We start from the raw sequence: 16,960 nt of genomic DNA, 5'->3' as shown, positions 1-16,960 counted from the left end.
TCTGTGTCCTAATTGCTTTTTGTAACCAGTTCGATTCCTGTTGCTTTTAAATTTAGGCTTACTAATGAGGAGGGAGGTTTTAAAATGGGATTAAAAGAGTGAGAAAATCCTGTTAGAATTCTTTTGCTATATTGACCAGTTTACTGTTAACCATTATTTCATTATTCTTCAATGGAAATTGTTCTTTTAAGCACACAAGCGAAAATTTTTATTTTTAACTCTTTTCAACCAAAATAATTAGTTGCAAGCATTTCTAAAAATGATTTAGTCAAAATGATGTATAATTTATAACAAATGTGAAGATCTGTTTTATATAGTAAAGGTTACCAGAATATTTTCGGATTACTAAGTGACGGTACCGAGGTTGCTTCGTTTTCTGTATTAATATTTAATGGGGAGAAAGAGTATGTGCTCTTTTTGAAACTTTGCTTTAATTATGGTATATTTAATAGCTGGATTTGCCAGATTTACAGGTATGGAGAAGGTAACAGTTTTGAATTTTATGTTGTAAGCAAGGCAATGAAGATGTTTACATAAATATATATATATATATATATATATATATATATATATACACATATTATATACCTATATATACTTTTATAAAGCTGTGAGAACTTTTAAAACTTTTGATGTAAATTGTAATACTTTTAAAATGTATTTTGTTTTACTGAGAATATTTTGAAAATCATGTCAAATCCTTTGGACAAACATAAACTTGAAAATAAAAGCAAGATAACTGACTATCACCCTAGAAATGAATAAGTTGATAAAGGTAATATCAATGTAATACAGCTTTCTATTTGCTTTATATATGTAGAAAAATTTGAAGTGGTTTGGAGTTTTTATTTTTAAAATGTAAAGATGATAAAAGAACAAGTTAATATTTAGACTGAAAATTTCTATGTGTGAGAATTATTTTCAATTTCAGTAACTTCAGGTATATTGAAGAGAATCAAATTTCAGACTAAGGGTAAAATTTCTTGGTAGTCCTTATGTGATTTAATCGAAAATAAAATGTAGGCGCTTTGCTAAGTGATCATATTTGATATCGTCATAAATTATTCAGGTTGGTGTCTGAGAATATAGGGAATTTGTTTTAACTACTGTATTTATTTTCTTTTACAAAGGAAAAGTAATTGGGAAAAATGGCAAAGTCATTCAAGAAATAGTGGATAAATCTGGTGTGGTTCGGGTGAGAATTGAAGGAGATAATGAAAATAAACTACCTAGAGAAGATGTAAGTGTTTTTAGTGTAAGAACCCTTTTTGTTTTCCATGTTTCTTGGGTGACTTACTGTTATATTTTAGGATTCATTTCAAAAAGATGTCAGTTAATCTACTTTGATAAAGGTTATTCTTCCTTGCTTTAAGAAAATTCTGTTCCTTAAACTTTTTCAAAGGCTGGAATGTTTCAGGTTTCCAAATGACGCATGGTAAACGTTTTGAATATTGATTATTGGCATCTTGGCATGTTACAGCCAAGTAGAGACTCAGCATTACAACTTACTTGTTCTAAAGAGCCTTTGTGACTTGTAGGCTGAGATGACCTTTCCCACTTACATATTATTCATTGCTATTTTTTGTCGTTAAGATGCTGTACAGAGGGATTACAGTTACATGAGTAAGGCAATGAGTGCAATACTTGTCGATCATTGTTACCCTTCCCTTCCTTGTTGTTGTCCCACTATCCATTCCCTCCCCAACCTCCCCCTCTTCTTAACCACCTTCCACCCAAAGTTGTGAAGCTCCTTTCCAATATAATGTCCTGTGGGTATCCTTGTTGCAGTGGGTCATTCTGTGTCCTTGTTTCATCACTGCTATTTTTTTGTTGCTGTTGTTTGTTTTTTTGGGTCCGGTCGTGGGGCCTGAGCTCTGGGCCTGGGCGCTGTCCTTCAGCTCTTCAGCTCAAGGCTAGCGCTCTACCACTTAAGCCATAGCGCCACTTCTGGCTTTTTTCTTTTTGCTTATGTGGTGCTGAGGAATCGAACCCAGGGCCTCATGCATGCAAGGCAAGCGCTCTACCACTGAGCCACCTTCCCAGCCCCATCATCACTGCTATTTTTTTTCTTATGTTTTCAAAGATTTCTTTCAAACAGGTTATGAACTCCTTGTAATCAAAGTCATATGGACATTTTAAATTACCTGCTTATATAAACACAGATTACTGATACTAAAAATAAATGTGGCTGGGTGCTGGTGGCTCACGCCTGTAATCCTAGCTACCCAGGAGGCTGAGATCTTAGGATCACAGTTCAAAACCAGCTTGGGCAGGAAAGTCCATGAGACTCTTATTTCCAATAAATGGCCAGAAAACCAGATATGGTGCTGTGGTTCAAGTGGTAGAGCACTCGCCTTGAGCTAAAGAGCTGAGGGACAGCGCCCAGGCCCAGAGTTCAAGCCCCACAACCAACAAAAATGAACAAGTACATGTATATCCTGCCATGTCTTGTCTTCCCTTTCCATCATGCCAAATAGATTTTAGTGTTGTTTAGTTCCTTTTTTTTTTTTTTTTTGTGGGTGCTATCCCTGAACTTATGTTTTGTTCAAAGTTAGTGCTGAGCTTTTTTTGGAGGTAAAGAGTTTTTTTAGATTTTTCTGCCCCGGGCTGGCTTTGAATCACAGTCCTCAAATCTCAGCCTCCTGATGTGTGAGCCACCAGTGTCCATCTTAATTGTCTTCTTGTGTCTTTGTTTTGCACTAAATGTTGTCATTCTTTGCTAAGTTACCAGAGCATGGATGAGAAGCTCTCCACTTTAGAGTTTCCACACAAAATAGGTCCTTGAGATTGACTAAAGGATTTATTTTAGTAGAACAATTAAAGTAGGGCAAAATAGAAATGAGACATTTTCTGCCACCAATGTAGGAAAGGAGAACTAAAGACTCAAAATGGTGATTCTTATTTGTAACTCTTACATTTTGAGTTGAATGAATTAAGGTGGTTATCTCAGATTCCTTTTGCCAGATACATTTTTTCATTCTGTTTTTACCCATTCAAGAAGAGTTTCCAAAAGGCATATTGAAGTAGCTTCTCTTGTCTCCTACTCATATAATTTAACACTAAAGGAAAGGAGGGGGAGGTCCTGGAATGGTGGGAGGGGAGCTTGTATGTTTTTTCAGTTTATTTTCTGGTTTTATCTTTTGAATTTAGCTCTTATCATACTCTTTTAAAGTAATTTATATCTGCTCATTCATTCTTCCTCATTTCTTCACTAATCAACTTTGCTTCCTGATATATTGAAGAGAGTATAGAGGGTTGGCAGTCCATCTTCTATAGCTGTTTTGTGCTGAGAGTAGACTATTGGCTCTGTCTGGAAAAAAGGAAGTAGAAGGTGACATGGGAAATAAGTAAACTACGTTTCCTCTATGGTTAGGTAATAGGTCAGATTTTTCAATGGAATCAAGAAACAGTAAAGAAAACAAAATCTGTAGACTTAAGATTTATGTTGAATATACTTTCTGTTAGGTTTTTAAAAAGAGGTAGCCAAATAAGAACAGCACCACGCATGTGGTATTCAGGTAAGGGGTAGGTTTATTCAGTAGACCTGCTAGGACCAGGCCAGGTTGACACTCCACACAGCTGGCAAAGAGGTCTGGCCCTGGGTTAGGCTTTATCTAGGGTAGGGGCGGGGAAAGGTGTGGCCAAGTAAAGGGAGGTGGGAGGTGCGACCAGGTGGGAGAAAGGAATGGCCACATCAGATCCAGATGTGACCTCAGTGGATGCAGATGTGACCTCTTCCAGGTGTCCCAGTTGCCTAGGTAACACAGGTACTGGGCGGGATCTGCTCGCCATCCAGAAATGGACCTTACACTTTTCTACCTATAGAAATGGCATACTAGGTTAATAGCTATAGTAAAAATGGCAGCCTACATACACACACAACATTATATATATATACACACATATATATATATAATATATATATAAAATACACATATGTTCTGTTTTAGACGTTTAGGAGGTTAGGTTAGTTACTCTTTTTGTGGAGCTTGAACACAGTTCCTTGTGCTCTCATTTGACTATTTTACTCAAGGCTGGTGCTCTACCATTTTTTTCCACTTTTTGCCTTTTGCTGGTGAATCTCAAACTTTTCTGCTTGGGCTGGCTGGAACGTTGATCCTCAGGTCTCAGCCTCCAGAATACCTAGCTAGGATTATGGGCATGAACTACCAACTCCTGGCTAGTTGTTCTTTATGGATAATGTTAAAGTAAACATTGAGTATCTCCTGGAGGATTTGATATTTTTTTACTCCTTGGTGAATCTGGCTGTTTTTGTTGTAGCTAGAGCTTCCTCCAGGAAGTTTATAATCAGGTCCTGGGTTCCCTCACAAAGGGGCTTTGTTATCCCAAGTGCACAAATCCAAATCCTATGGAATCTAAGCTATTTAGGTAAGTTTTGTGCTGTTTCTTTAAGGTGGCCCTAGTACTAATTCTTTTTTTTAAGGGTCAAAGTAGTTCTGGAATTACAGTGTAGCCAAGAAGTTTTGTTTAGATCTTCCTTAGATCTTCTTTTAAGGACCTTAATTTCCTTGATGTTCCAGTAGGTTTAGGATCTGACACAATACACTGCTAGTTTTTTTATTACAATTTTATTCATTTCCTTGGTTATTTTTTAAAGCAGATTTAATGTTCCCTCCTCCTTGCAAAATGGAACCAAGGCTGTAATAGTTGAACACAGGTACATGTTATAGTACTTTTCTGTGAGTAATACTAAATGCCTTAAAGAAGGATCCAAACTGGTAAGAAAAAACAAAAAACAAACCCCTTTGAATATAAAAATTGCTGTGAATCTTTTGATCTTCGCGATTTATCAATATTGGTTACCTGTAGCCAGTGTCCTTTAGAAGGAGACCCAAGCAAGGGAGTTAAGGCAGAAAATTGAGCCCATTAAAATTATTAAATGGCCGGGCGCTGGTGGCTCACGCCTGTAATCCTAGCTACTCAGGAGGCTGAGATCTGAGGATCGCGGTTCAAAGCCAGCCCGGGCAAGAAAGACCATAAGACTCCTATCTCCAATAAACCACCAGAAAACCGGAAGTGGTGCTGTAGCTCAAGTGGTAGAGCGCTCGCCTTGAGCTGAAGAGCTGAGGGACAGCGCCCAGGCCCAGAGTTCAAGCCCCACGACCGACAAAAAAAAAAAAAAAATTATTAAATGAGTTATTAAAATTGGTTCTTTAAAAGCTATGTTGAAAAACCCAAGGTTCCTAAATAAGACACTAGAAGTTTGACTATTTGGGATCTTGAAAAGTGGAAGATCCCTTTAAGTTCTCAGGGACTACCATTTTGGAGGTGGATATCCCTCACCCACTGGAGAAAGGACCAGTTTTTTCTACATGTGTCCCTTAATGGCAAAGACAGTATTTCCCTGGATAGCATGGCTCCTTCTTAGGGTATTCTGCTTTCCAATGACTTGTTTTTCTGCATTCATAACCTTTCCCTTTTGGAATATGGAATCACCCTGCTTAAGAGTTTTTCCAGGTTCGTCTGACCTTTAACTCTTGTTTTCCATGAAATCTGGGTGTTGAGAACTTCAAAGGCCAGATTTGCCAGTTCTTTTAAGTGGAGTCTGGCAACCCTTTTTTTGTTTTTTTTTAAAAAATAGTTTATTGGTATCTGCAGCTGACTGGATAAAAGACATCCCCAGAAGTATTACTTCTTTTCTTGGATTCTGGGCTACTAGTTTGTTGTTGTTGCTGCTGCTTTTGTTTTTGTTTTAAGGCCCCTAGAAATAGGATAGGGTTCTTACCCTTACCTAAGTGACATACCTTTATCATGATTAGTAGCCTTGTGCATTGGTTGCTTTATTCTTTAAATTAAGTAACTCATCATAAAAGTTTACTTGATGTTCCCAAAGATGGCTGCAATTTGGTTCATCATTGAGAATGGCAATATTACTCAGCATTTTATCCCTACGGTACATATTTTCTCTCATATGTGGAAGCTATATCTAAAATAAACCAGAACAATTATACAGATGTCTAGACATTCACACATAGTGAGTGAGACCTTCTCTTAAGGACACAAGGGCACAATGCCTGTGTGTGTGTCTTAACACACAAAATACATTCCCTTATTGAAATGAACTCTAGGAAATGAAAATGAGGTTCTTTTTTTGGGGGGCGGGGGTCCGGTTGTGGGGCCTGAACTCTGGGCTTGGGTGCTATCCCTCAGCTCTTCAGCTCAAGGCTAGCAGTCTACCACTTGAGCCACAGCGCCACTTCCGGCTTTTTTCTTTTTGCTTATGTGGTGCTGAGGAATCGAACCCAGGGCCTCTTGCATGCAAGGCAAGCGCTCCACCACTGAGCCACCTTCCCAGCCCCAGAAAATGAGGTTCTTTTTCTTGGCTGTTGTTTCTGTTTTCCTTTTACCTTGTTTGTTCATATATATATATATATATATATATATATATATATATATATATACATACACATATATATGTATATATATATGCGCCTTTGGGAATGAGGGAAGTACAGAAATGGAGGAATAAAGGATAAATAAATGTACTAGTCGTACATAGCAGACACTACATTGAAAATGAACTATACAACTTATTGGTGGGGAAGAGGGGGAAAAACTTGGAGAAGAGGGGAAGGGATGACATTGTTTAAAAATATGTACTCTTTACCTGACTTACGAAACTGTAACCTCTGTACATTGCTTTTATAATAACAATAAAAAAATTTAAAAAATGACAATACGGATGCTAATTTTCAAACTTGGGGCAGTTGATTTATTTTGATTGTCTTTATATTGAATGCTTTGTTGTTGTTACTTCTAAGAACTTGTTCGATGATGGGATTTCCATATAGTAACCTGATTATGTAATTTAAAATGTGTATATAACAACTAATAAAAAGTATATATTTGAATATATGGATATATTAAATATGTAAAGTATAATTTCTCATGTTTTATTTATAATTTTAGTTGCATGGATTTTTTTTTCCTCCTCATCCTGGGGCTTGAACTAAGGGCCTGGGTGCTGTCCCTAAGCTTTCTTGCTTCAGGCTACCATTCTACCACTTGCCTCACAGCTTCATTTCCAGCTTTTTGATGTTATTGCTTAATTAGAGATAAGTGCCTCATGGACTTTCCTGCCCTGTTAGTTTGCTTTTAAACTTGACATATTATGGTGTTTCTTTTGTTTTTGTTTTCTTTTTAAGTACATTTGATTTTTTTTTTTTTTTTAAGAGAGAGACTCTGTGTATATAACCCAGGCTGGCCTCAATCTTGTGCTCTTTATGTCTCAGCCTAATAGGTGCTTGAGTTATAGATATGTGCCACCACGCTGGGCTTCCTAGTTACTTTTAAAGTGAATACTAAATAATATGTATGACGTTAAATAAGATATAGATGTAGGATATATAATTTTCAGAAGTGATATGAGATTAAAATTTTGGGGGATTCAGTTTACCACCTCTGTCTTTAATTCACTTTGGCCTTCTCTCAATCCTCCCAGCACACACTGGCATTGATTACTAAATACTTGCTAGGCAGTACTCTTGGGCCACACTTGTAGACTTTCAATACACTTAAGTATGCCCTCTTACCTGAAAGATATCTGTAACCTTAAATTAGATTCCCTTTATTTTGTACCTTTGTAGTTGAAATTACTGCTTCCTGATCACTGTGATTCTCACAGCTACATGATTCTTACGGTGTTAACATCATTCTTAGCATCTGTCTTGGAGCTTTTCTGTTTTTTTTTTTTTTTAATTAAATATCTAAAAGTCATTTATTAGAATGTTTAAAAAGTTACTTAAAAGATAAATTTCACTGAATTTATACTTTAAGACTGAACGATATTTATGTAACTATTAGGACTATGCTACAAATTGAAGAAATTTTTTTTTTTTACTAAGAGGCTGAAATGTGCTTTTTTTTGTTTTCTTGAGTTTTAAGACAGGGTCTCACTGACTTGTAGCTCATACTGACTTTGAACTTGAGATCCATTGGCTTCATCAGGTGGAATTACAGATCCAATGTTTGCCACCATGCGCTGTTACTGAAATGTGGTTCACGTGCTTATACTTGTATGCTAGGAGGCTAAGATCTTAGAATCGTGGTTCAAAGCCAGTGAAGTCCATGACACTCAACTCTAATCCCTTCCCTCCTTTCCCTCCCCCCCCCAAAAAAAAGTAGAACTGTGTACACCTCTTGTATAGAATGCTCAGTGTAGAGCACTAGCCTTGAACAAAAGAAGCTCAGGGACAGTAGCCTAGTTCTGAGTTCAAGCCCCAGGAGCACCACAGAATAAAAGGAAGAAAAATCCCTAGCCATCTTAATACCTCTTCCCTCCTACTTAAAATAATCCCTCCTGTTGTTAAATTTAAACAAACAAATAGTTTGGGTTAATCCTTTGGTTTAGTTTAATTATTGATGACTAAATATTTGCTGTGCCAGTAGTTCTCCTATTTTTGTATCATATAAGTATTTTTATTCTTTCAGTGATATATCTCTTAATGGTCAGGAGATAACCCTGAGTACACAGACCCTGTGTGGAAATTTAGATTCAAGTAGAAAGTAGAAAGTAGAAACTGGTATAAAATGAGGGTTTTTTTTTTTCATGTTAAAATTAAATTGTAGCACAAATATGGCAATATTTGACAATTTTAGATTATAGATTTCAGTTCTCTTGAAGTTTACTAGATATAAGTTGCTATGTGTATTAGAAAAGTTTTTCGAATTATGTATTGTGGTTAGATTTGTGCTGGAATATTAAGTATTGATTACTGAGGACATTGGGGTTTTTTGGTTTTGTTTTTCTTTTTTACAGGGCATGGTTCCATTTGTATTTGTTGGCACTAAAGAAAGTATTGGAAATGTGCAAGTTCTCTTAGAGTATCATATTGCCTACCTAAAGGTTTGTATATAATTTACATTATATTTTCCACTAATCATTGCCACATTACTACATAAATGTTGTATATTAGCACTGGCAATGTGGTTCAGTGGTGAAGTGTTTACCTTTCACAACTGCAAGACCCTGGGTTCAATCCACAGTACCAAAAATATTAAAAATAAGCAAGATGGTAGGGGTACTGGAGTGGCTTATTGGTAGACCTGCTTAAGCAAATATGAGGCTGGGAGTTCAGTCACCAGCACTACAAAAGAAAAAAGCTGCACATTTACAGCAAACATAAGATGCTCTCACATTAGACATTTTATTTTTGTCTACATTTCTATGAAATACTTTTGCCCAGTTTTTGTCACATGAGAACTTAATAGTAAAATGTCTTTTGCTATAATTAAATGACCTCATGCATTGTTTTTTCTCAGCATTTAAGTTTTCCTTATTGTTTAAGAAATGGTAATTTTCGTCTTTATAGGATTTGTTATCATTAAAATATGTTGTGTATTAGAGCCATTTTGTTTCTACTTTCATATTTTACATGCATATAGAGTACACAAATGAAGTTTGGTTACCTTGGTAAACTTTGGTATTATCTCAGTCATCTGTACTGCCTCCCATATCGGCATCATTGTATTATATGTGTCTGTACGCATGCACAGACGTGTTTCTAGAAGCAAGACTCAAAACTAGAGCCTGTACATGGGGAACATGCTACTATACCACTGAGGTACATTGCCAGTTCTCATTTGCTGATTTTTCTTTCTCTTGTACTGAGGCTTGACAACTCAGCCTTGTGCCCCTGCCTACCTATTTCCATTGAGGCTGATGCTCTACCACATGAGTCTACTTTAAAGCTTTTTGCTAAGTGGAGATCGGCATTTCCCAGAATTGTTTGTCTGGATTGGTTTTGAACTACAGTCCTCAGATCTTAGCCTTCCAAATAGCTAGGATTATAGGGATAGGGATAAGTCACCAAAGCCCAGCTTTCATTTACTAATTGTTAATACATAAACAAGTGTTTTAGGGAAAAAAGTCCTGTAAACTTGTAAACATTGTGATTGATACTTTATATAGTGTCTTTGTTTCTGCTTTGTTTCCTTGTTTAGAATGTCTTCAACTGTTTGCTACTTTTTACTTTTTGTAAAAGTAAAATAACATCTTTGCTCTTGTGATATTATGAAAGACCCCCCCAATATCATTTCTTGAAACTCAGTTTTCTATAACAAGTCTCAATTCAAGTGCAGTACTTTACTTTTCAATCAAGACCTTTGTCAAAATATCTTACCTTTACATCTTCCAGTGACTTGAGCTTTTTTTTTTTTTTTTACTCCTGATCCCAGGCTTTACGTGCTTTCTTTTCCTCACCCCCACTCATAGTTGGCACTGTATCACTTGAGACATACCTAAAGTCCAACTTTTTATTCTGCTGGTTATTTGGAGACAGTGTTGAATACTTCTCTGCCTGGGCTGGCTTCCAACTGCAATCCTTAGATCTTAGCCCTTTGAGTATAGCTAGATTAAAGGTGTCACCCATTGGCACTCTTCTAACCTTAGTTTTTAAATAATAAAGTATGTCTATGTTGCTCACAAGTTAGGGAACACTACTTTGATAGTAAAGCAGCTTTTATTAGTACTTTTCAAGATGATACTTGAACATCATTTAGCAGAGTTGTAACCCTTTGAGGAACAAAGTCTGCTATTGCTATGTAATTATTAGTTATTTTAATAAGTTACTTAACATTGTTTGAAACATTTTCTAAAGGCTAGAGTTGTGTTTCTTTTAAATTTTTTACTTATGTAAGTTGTTTGGCATATTTCTAAGATGTTCAGTAAATATAGTTGAATTAGATCAGCAAATGACCATGTGAACTATGTTAGGAACACAGTGTTGCTTTCCCAAGCAGTTTTAGAAGTCACAGATTCTTTCTTTGGTGGTTCATCCAGTTGTAGCTCTTAAGTTAAAAAAAAATCATTAAACAAAGAAGGCAAACCTTTTTGTTTTGATTGTAGGAAGTGGAACAGCTAAGAATGGAACGCTTGCAGATAGATGAACAACTTCGACAGATTGGTATGGGTTTCAGACCTTCTTCCACCAGAGGGCCTGAAAAAGAGAGAGGATATGCCACTGATGAAAGTACCGTCTCTTCTGTACAAGGTTCTAGGTCTTATAGTGGAAGAGGCAGAGGTCGTCGGGGCCCTAATTACACCTCCGGTTATGGTAAAAAATAAAATAAAATTATTTTTGTAGTAGTGTAGTTTATGAACTTCCATAGATTTCTTGTTTTATAAGTAATAAACTCATTGTTCTTAATTGGCTCTGGGGTACATGTCCTAATGGTGATGATATACTTTGTTAATGGCAATAAAAGGTACATAGCTTTTGAACAATTATGCATATTAAGTTAGTAGTATATAATCATGTTTGTTTTAAATATTTAGGAGGTTGAATGTTCACCATCTTGTTTTCCAAATAATTCTCTATAATACAGATTTTGAACATTTCCCCAATAAAACCTAGAACTGGTGGTGCTATTGGTTGAAATATACCGTTAGCAAAGTAAAAATGAAAATATGAAAGTCACTAGAACAGGATGATTATGTATAGCAAATCTTAAGTAACTGGAAGCAGGTTCAGATTATAGAGCACTTGCCTAGCAAGTAAATACAAGGTCCTGAGTACTAAATTCAGAACCATTTTACTACTGATTCTTTACTGGAAGACTTGACTATTATTATTAACATTGTACTTTTGGAATTTTTTTTTGAGATGACAGCATTTAATGAAGCCTTTATAAAAGCCAACCTAAATACATTTTTTGTTGTATGCTGGTCCTGAGGCTTGAACTCAGTGCTTGGGTGCTGTCTTTTGGCTTTTCTGCCAAAAGTTAGTGCTCTGCTACTTGAACACAGTTGTGCTTCTGGCTTTTGAGTGGTTTATTGGAATAAAAGTCTCACAGCTTCAAAATGTGATGCTCAGATCTCAGCCTTCTGAATAGATAAAATTACAGGTGTGAGCCACTAGCACCTTGCAGTAAACTTAATAAAAAGTGTTTCACTGTGAAGATGGGTCTTAACTTGAGTAGAATGGTAGAGTGGTGGTAGTAATAATCCTAAAGTTCACATTTGGAGTTGGATCTTTTCAGTGACCTGATTTTGGGGATGGGGCCATTTTCATAATCACTTTGTGTACTCTGGCTTCTGCTACTTCTGTGCATCCTGTTTTGGGAAAGTATTCATTAACCTATTCCAAAATAGATTTAAAGAAAATAGAAATAAATGCAAGATTTAGTATATAAATTCTTGATTTAAGTTTTGTGTTTGAAGAATCATCTAATGTTGCTAGATGTATGAAAATTCCACTACTTGTAGATGTAGAAGGTTGTATCTCCATGTTCACATTCTTTTGATGTATTTTATAGTAAATCCTATAAAGAATTGAGAGTTGAAGCTATTACTCTATTCCTGGAAGCCTATTAATACAAATAAACAAATTCAATATATTTTTATTTAATGTTTCAAAGCCTAAATGCCTAAATTGTTAGCTCAGATAGTCAAACATGGCTCTTTGAATGAAGGAATGGTTATTAGAGCACTTTTATTCGTTTTTGTGAGAAAAGGTCTCCTTGTTGATGAGTGGCAAAGTACTTTTGTGAAGAATAAGATAATTTGTGGAATAAAAACAGCAGCCTCATCTAGATTTTCCATAAAGTGTACAAATTGTTCAGTAGATGGCACTCTTACCTTTATAGAACTATTCTTGAAACAGGTTGAGTGGGCTTGAGAGGGAAAAACCATCTTAATTTATAGATATTCTTGAATACTTTATTTCAGAAGGATTTCTTTTTAGGTAGTAATAATAATAACCCCATATACACATGCATACTACTGTGCCCAAGTTTAAAGGTCAAGAAAGGATCTTCTTGTCTTTCTTCCCAGACTGGCCTTGAAATTCTGTTGTCAGCTTCCCAATGAGCTAAGATTACAGGCATGAGCCCGTTTTTTTTTTTTGTTGGTTTGTTTTGTTTTTCTTCGGCTGTACGTCTCAGGGCTTGAACTTAGGGCATTGAGGTGCTGTCCTGCCTGATTTGTGGTGTTTTGTTTTTTTTTTCCTAACACATTTGAACCACAGCTCTCCTGGTTTTTTGGTGATGGGTCTTGACAGACTTTCCTGCTTGGGACTTCAAACCTCAATCCATCTCAGCCTCCTGAGTAGCAAGGATTGAGTTTGAGCCACCGGCTCCTAGCCTGCCACTGCCTTTACATTGTACTTTAATGTAGGAACATCTTTTTTTGTCTTCATAGTCACATTTTAGCGAATTTAAATACAAGAAACTTCTAGGTATTTTGTGAACGGAGTTCTGTCTTTTACCATATACGATTTTGTACTAATTCTTTCAGAGAAACTTTAACAGAAAACATCATATAGATGCTTTTAATGAAATAAGGAGGGCTGGAGCCTGTTTTTAAATTGGTCTGATGCTAGGGATTTGACATAGACTAAAGGAAATATATTTGGATATACGATAAAGTGACATGCCAAAAGCCATGAACAACAGGAATATGAAAATGAACATTATAATGATTGTATCTGACTTTATTGTAATACAACAGTTACATTGTAGACTTCTGTGAAATCTTTGGAAGTGCTTAAATTTTTGAAAGGTCTCTTAAGATAAGTTGTAGGAGTTACAAATGGTCTGTAAGTTTTGAAGTCAGGTAGAATTTATTCTCTGGTCATGGCTTTACTTCTAGTAGTTGTCAGGTCTTCTTAAGACTAAAAATTATTGAATAATTTCCAATATCTTATTCTAATTCTGACAGTACTAAAATGTGCTGTTATTTTATGTACAATAATAAAGTAGTATGATAGACTTGATTAATTTGTTTTAAATTATTGGATAACAGTTGTATATATAATCCATAATCTAGATTAAAAACCTAAAAACAGACCAATTTTAATATTATCTCCCCATAGAAATGCAATTTGGTAGTAATTCTACTGATCTTGACTACTAGATATTTTACTACTACTACCATCTTAACACTTGGTTATTCTTTCAGTTATTAATTTCAAATTTAATTTCCATTTTGCTTTCCAAGATGCAGACAGCATGCTTACTTAATTTGTAAGGAAGTAGCACTGTGTCTCAAGTGCTAGAGGGCTAGCCTTGAGCTGAAGAGCTCAGGGACAGCGCATAGGCCCAGAGTTTAAGCCCCATGACTGACAAAAAATAGTAATAATTTGTAAAAAATATTTTTGAAAACTTTTAAGCACTTCTTTTTAAACACGGAGCTTCTAATTGGCTTATTTTTTGTTTTTCAAGGTACAAATTCTGAGCTGTCTAACCCCTCTGAAACAGAATCTGAACGCAAAGATGAGCTGAGTGATTGGTCATTGGCGGGAGAAGATGATCGAGAGAGCCGACATCAGCGTGACAGCAGAAGACGCCCAGGAGGACGAGGCAGAAGTGTTTCAGGGGGTCGAGGTCGAGGTGGACCACGTGGTGGCAAATCCTCCATCAGTTCTGGTAGCCTTTCATATAATATGTCTGCATTTGTTCCTTCTAACCAGTGTATCTGTACAAAAGTTAATTTATTACTTAAGGGGACCCAATTTGGAAAGTTTGTCTTTCCATGTTCTCTGGAGAAAATAGTGGCTTTATGAAGCAGTTAGTACAGGGAAAACAGACTTTTTTAGGCTAGAACTTTTGCATGGTGTATTTCTTTCAGTTTTGAGGGGTTTGTGTAATTAGAATTTTTTTTATTTTCCCTAGAACATTTGAGTTATGTATTTGTTTGCCAGACATATTCAGTATATTTTATGCACAGAGAAATCTTAAATTCTTTCATATATTAATTTGAAAAACTGAGCAGCATTTGTGATATGCTAGGTACTACTTGGAGAACAGAAAAAGGGTAGAATCAGCTCTTAAAGAAAATTTTACTGAGGAATTGAGCTGTAAAGAAGAGTACTCCAATGACTAAAGACTTGAGATTTACAAGCAACTTCTAGCACCATTTTAGAATTTTCACAATGCTTGACTGGTGTTATTAGAATGTTTTCGGAGCAGAATAGGATTTAGGGGAGATGGACTAGATTATTTCAAGGGTATAACTAACATATTTTTATGTCCCTTTAAGAAAACTGCACTTTCTTAATGACATACCTACCTTTTCAATAGCATATATTGTAAGTATTATATGAAATTAGTGTGTAGACACTAAATATATGGGATATATACATAAAACATGAATGGCAACAATTGAGCACAAAAATGAATTTTTGTAAGATTCTTTTTCTTTCATTTGCTTCCTTTCGGTCTTTAGTCTTGAGAACTTTTAGAAAAGTAGTTTTAATATTTGAATACATTGCACATTTTTATATTCTGTATTGTCAAATAAATGATTAGGTGAATGACAATTTTGTTACAGGCAGTAAATGAACCTAGTTCGAATTAGTATAAGTATTTTGTGTTAAATCTTACAACTTCCTTTTCTACCTTTACCCCAACTTCACACTTTGTTTCTAGAGTTGGAGAAAACAGAATTTATTTATTTATTTTTTAAATGTTTTTTATTGTGAAAATACCGTATTGAGGGGTTACAATTACATGAGCAAGGTATGAGTACATTTCTTACCAAGCATTGTTGCCTCCTCCTTTGTTTTTCCCCTTACCATTCCTTCCCTACCATCTCCATGATTACACCCACACCCCCCGCCAAAATTGTAAAGTTCGTTTTTTGACATAGCATCTCGACCCATTGCAACAATGAAATCAGTATTTATTTTAAGTGTTTTTTCTTTCGATTACCATTTAGAATTTGAATTATAACTTGCTGCTTTGTGTGGACTTATTTTGATCATTTCATTGATTTCTCCTGAGTGCAGGTGTTGAGTATTGTTTGGAAGTAATCCATTAATATACACAATAGTATCAGCCATCACTTTGAAATCCATAAAAGGCACTAAAAGCTTTCTTAGAGTTAATTCATTATAGCTGAATATTCTCTTTGTATTTTTCTAGCCTCTGTAGGATTGTCTTAGGATATGAATCTTAAAATTTTTATTAGTATTCTGTTTCTGCAATACAATCATCTCTCATTACCCATGGTAGATTGGTTTTAGGACCTCTCTCAGATTAAAAAAAATCCAAAGATACTTGAAGTCCTTTATATAAGATGATATAATATTTGCATATTATGTGTACATCTTGTTTATATTCAGGGATAGGGAATGTCTGGTGTGCAAAATCATTAGTTCTGTTCCTGCCAACGCAAACCACACTTGGGGTTTGAAATACAATCAATCTTAGGAGCTTTTTTTTTTTTTAATAGTAATTTATATAAACATCAGTACTGGCTAACATCACATGCCAAAATAGTCTTGGCAGCAAAAATTGTTTCCCAGTCTTGCTTTAAATCAACTCTAGTTTTTCTTAATACCCATTAAAGTATAAATGCTGTGTAAGTAGTTATACTATATTTAATGAATAGTGATCAAAAGAATGTACATAATTAGTACAATATCTTAATCAATTTTGCCATCTTATTGGTTGAACCCTGCAGATACAAAGAGAACTATGTTTTTAAAACAAAGGAAATGTTAGGAAGCTGTCTGCTCATCTTTTGCTTTATAATTTTTCATCACCATTTAAATTTTTATATTTATCCATCTTCATTATTTTCCAGGTAAAATAGTGATACAGAAACTTTTTTATTTGAAAACTATATTTTTATTGGGGAAAATTGATGTTTATCATTACTTGATGTGGTTCATTATAGAACAAAATATTCACAGCTACAGTTCTCTTAAACAAATATTTCTTGCCTCTGACATGAATATAGTGCTCAAAGATCCAGACAGCAATCCATACAGCTTACTTGATAATACAGAATCAGATCAGACTGCAGACACTGATGCCAGCGAATCTCATCACAGTACTAACCGTCGTAGGCGGTCTCGTAGACGAAGGACTGATGAAGATGCTGTTCTGATGGATGGAGTGACTGAATCTGATACAGCCTCAGTTAGTGAAAATGGGCTAGGTATGTAAGCACTTCGGGAACAGGGTGTGTTTGTGTATGTGTGTGTGTATGTATATG

General features: G+C 35.4%; 1 protein-coding gene across 6 annotated transcripts in view; it reads left to right on the top strand.

Annotated features, from left to right (window-relative positions):
• The window catches only part of Fxr1 (FMR1 autosomal homolog 1), a 61,074-nt gene that overhangs the window by 38,222 nt on the left and 5,892 nt on the right, over window positions 1–16,960 (top strand). For 3 of the 6 annotated variants that reach the window (XM_042669836.1, XM_042669835.1, XM_042669832.1), the window contains exons 10-15: window positions 1,131–1,240; window positions 8,780–8,866; window positions 10,868–10,925; window positions 11,013–11,075; window positions 14,182–14,385; window positions 16,703–16,903. In XM_042669836.1, the coding sequence (XP_042525770.1) occupies window positions 1,131–1,240; window positions 8,780–8,866; window positions 10,868–10,925; window positions 11,013–11,075; window positions 14,182–14,385; window positions 16,703–16,903 (723 nt within the window). Of the gene's footprint in view, window positions 1–1,130; window positions 1,241–8,779; window positions 8,867–10,867; window positions 11,076–14,181; window positions 14,386–16,702; window positions 16,928–16,960 lie in introns of all 6 variants that reach the window. The other 3 variants (XM_042669830.1, XM_042669833.1, XM_042669834.1) reach the window with 2 other exon arrangements.

The sequence above is a fragment of the Dipodomys spectabilis genome, unplaced genomic scaffold, assembly GCF_019054845.1.
Source record: "Dipodomys spectabilis isolate Male_0828 unplaced genomic scaffold, ASM1905484v1 ptg000506l, whole genome shotgun sequence".
NCBI lineage: Eukaryota > Metazoa > Chordata > Mammalia > Rodentia > Heteromyidae > Dipodomys > Dipodomys spectabilis.
The sequence above is the reverse complement of the archived record's forward strand: the minus strand, read 5'-3'. Positions and strand labels throughout refer to the sequence as shown.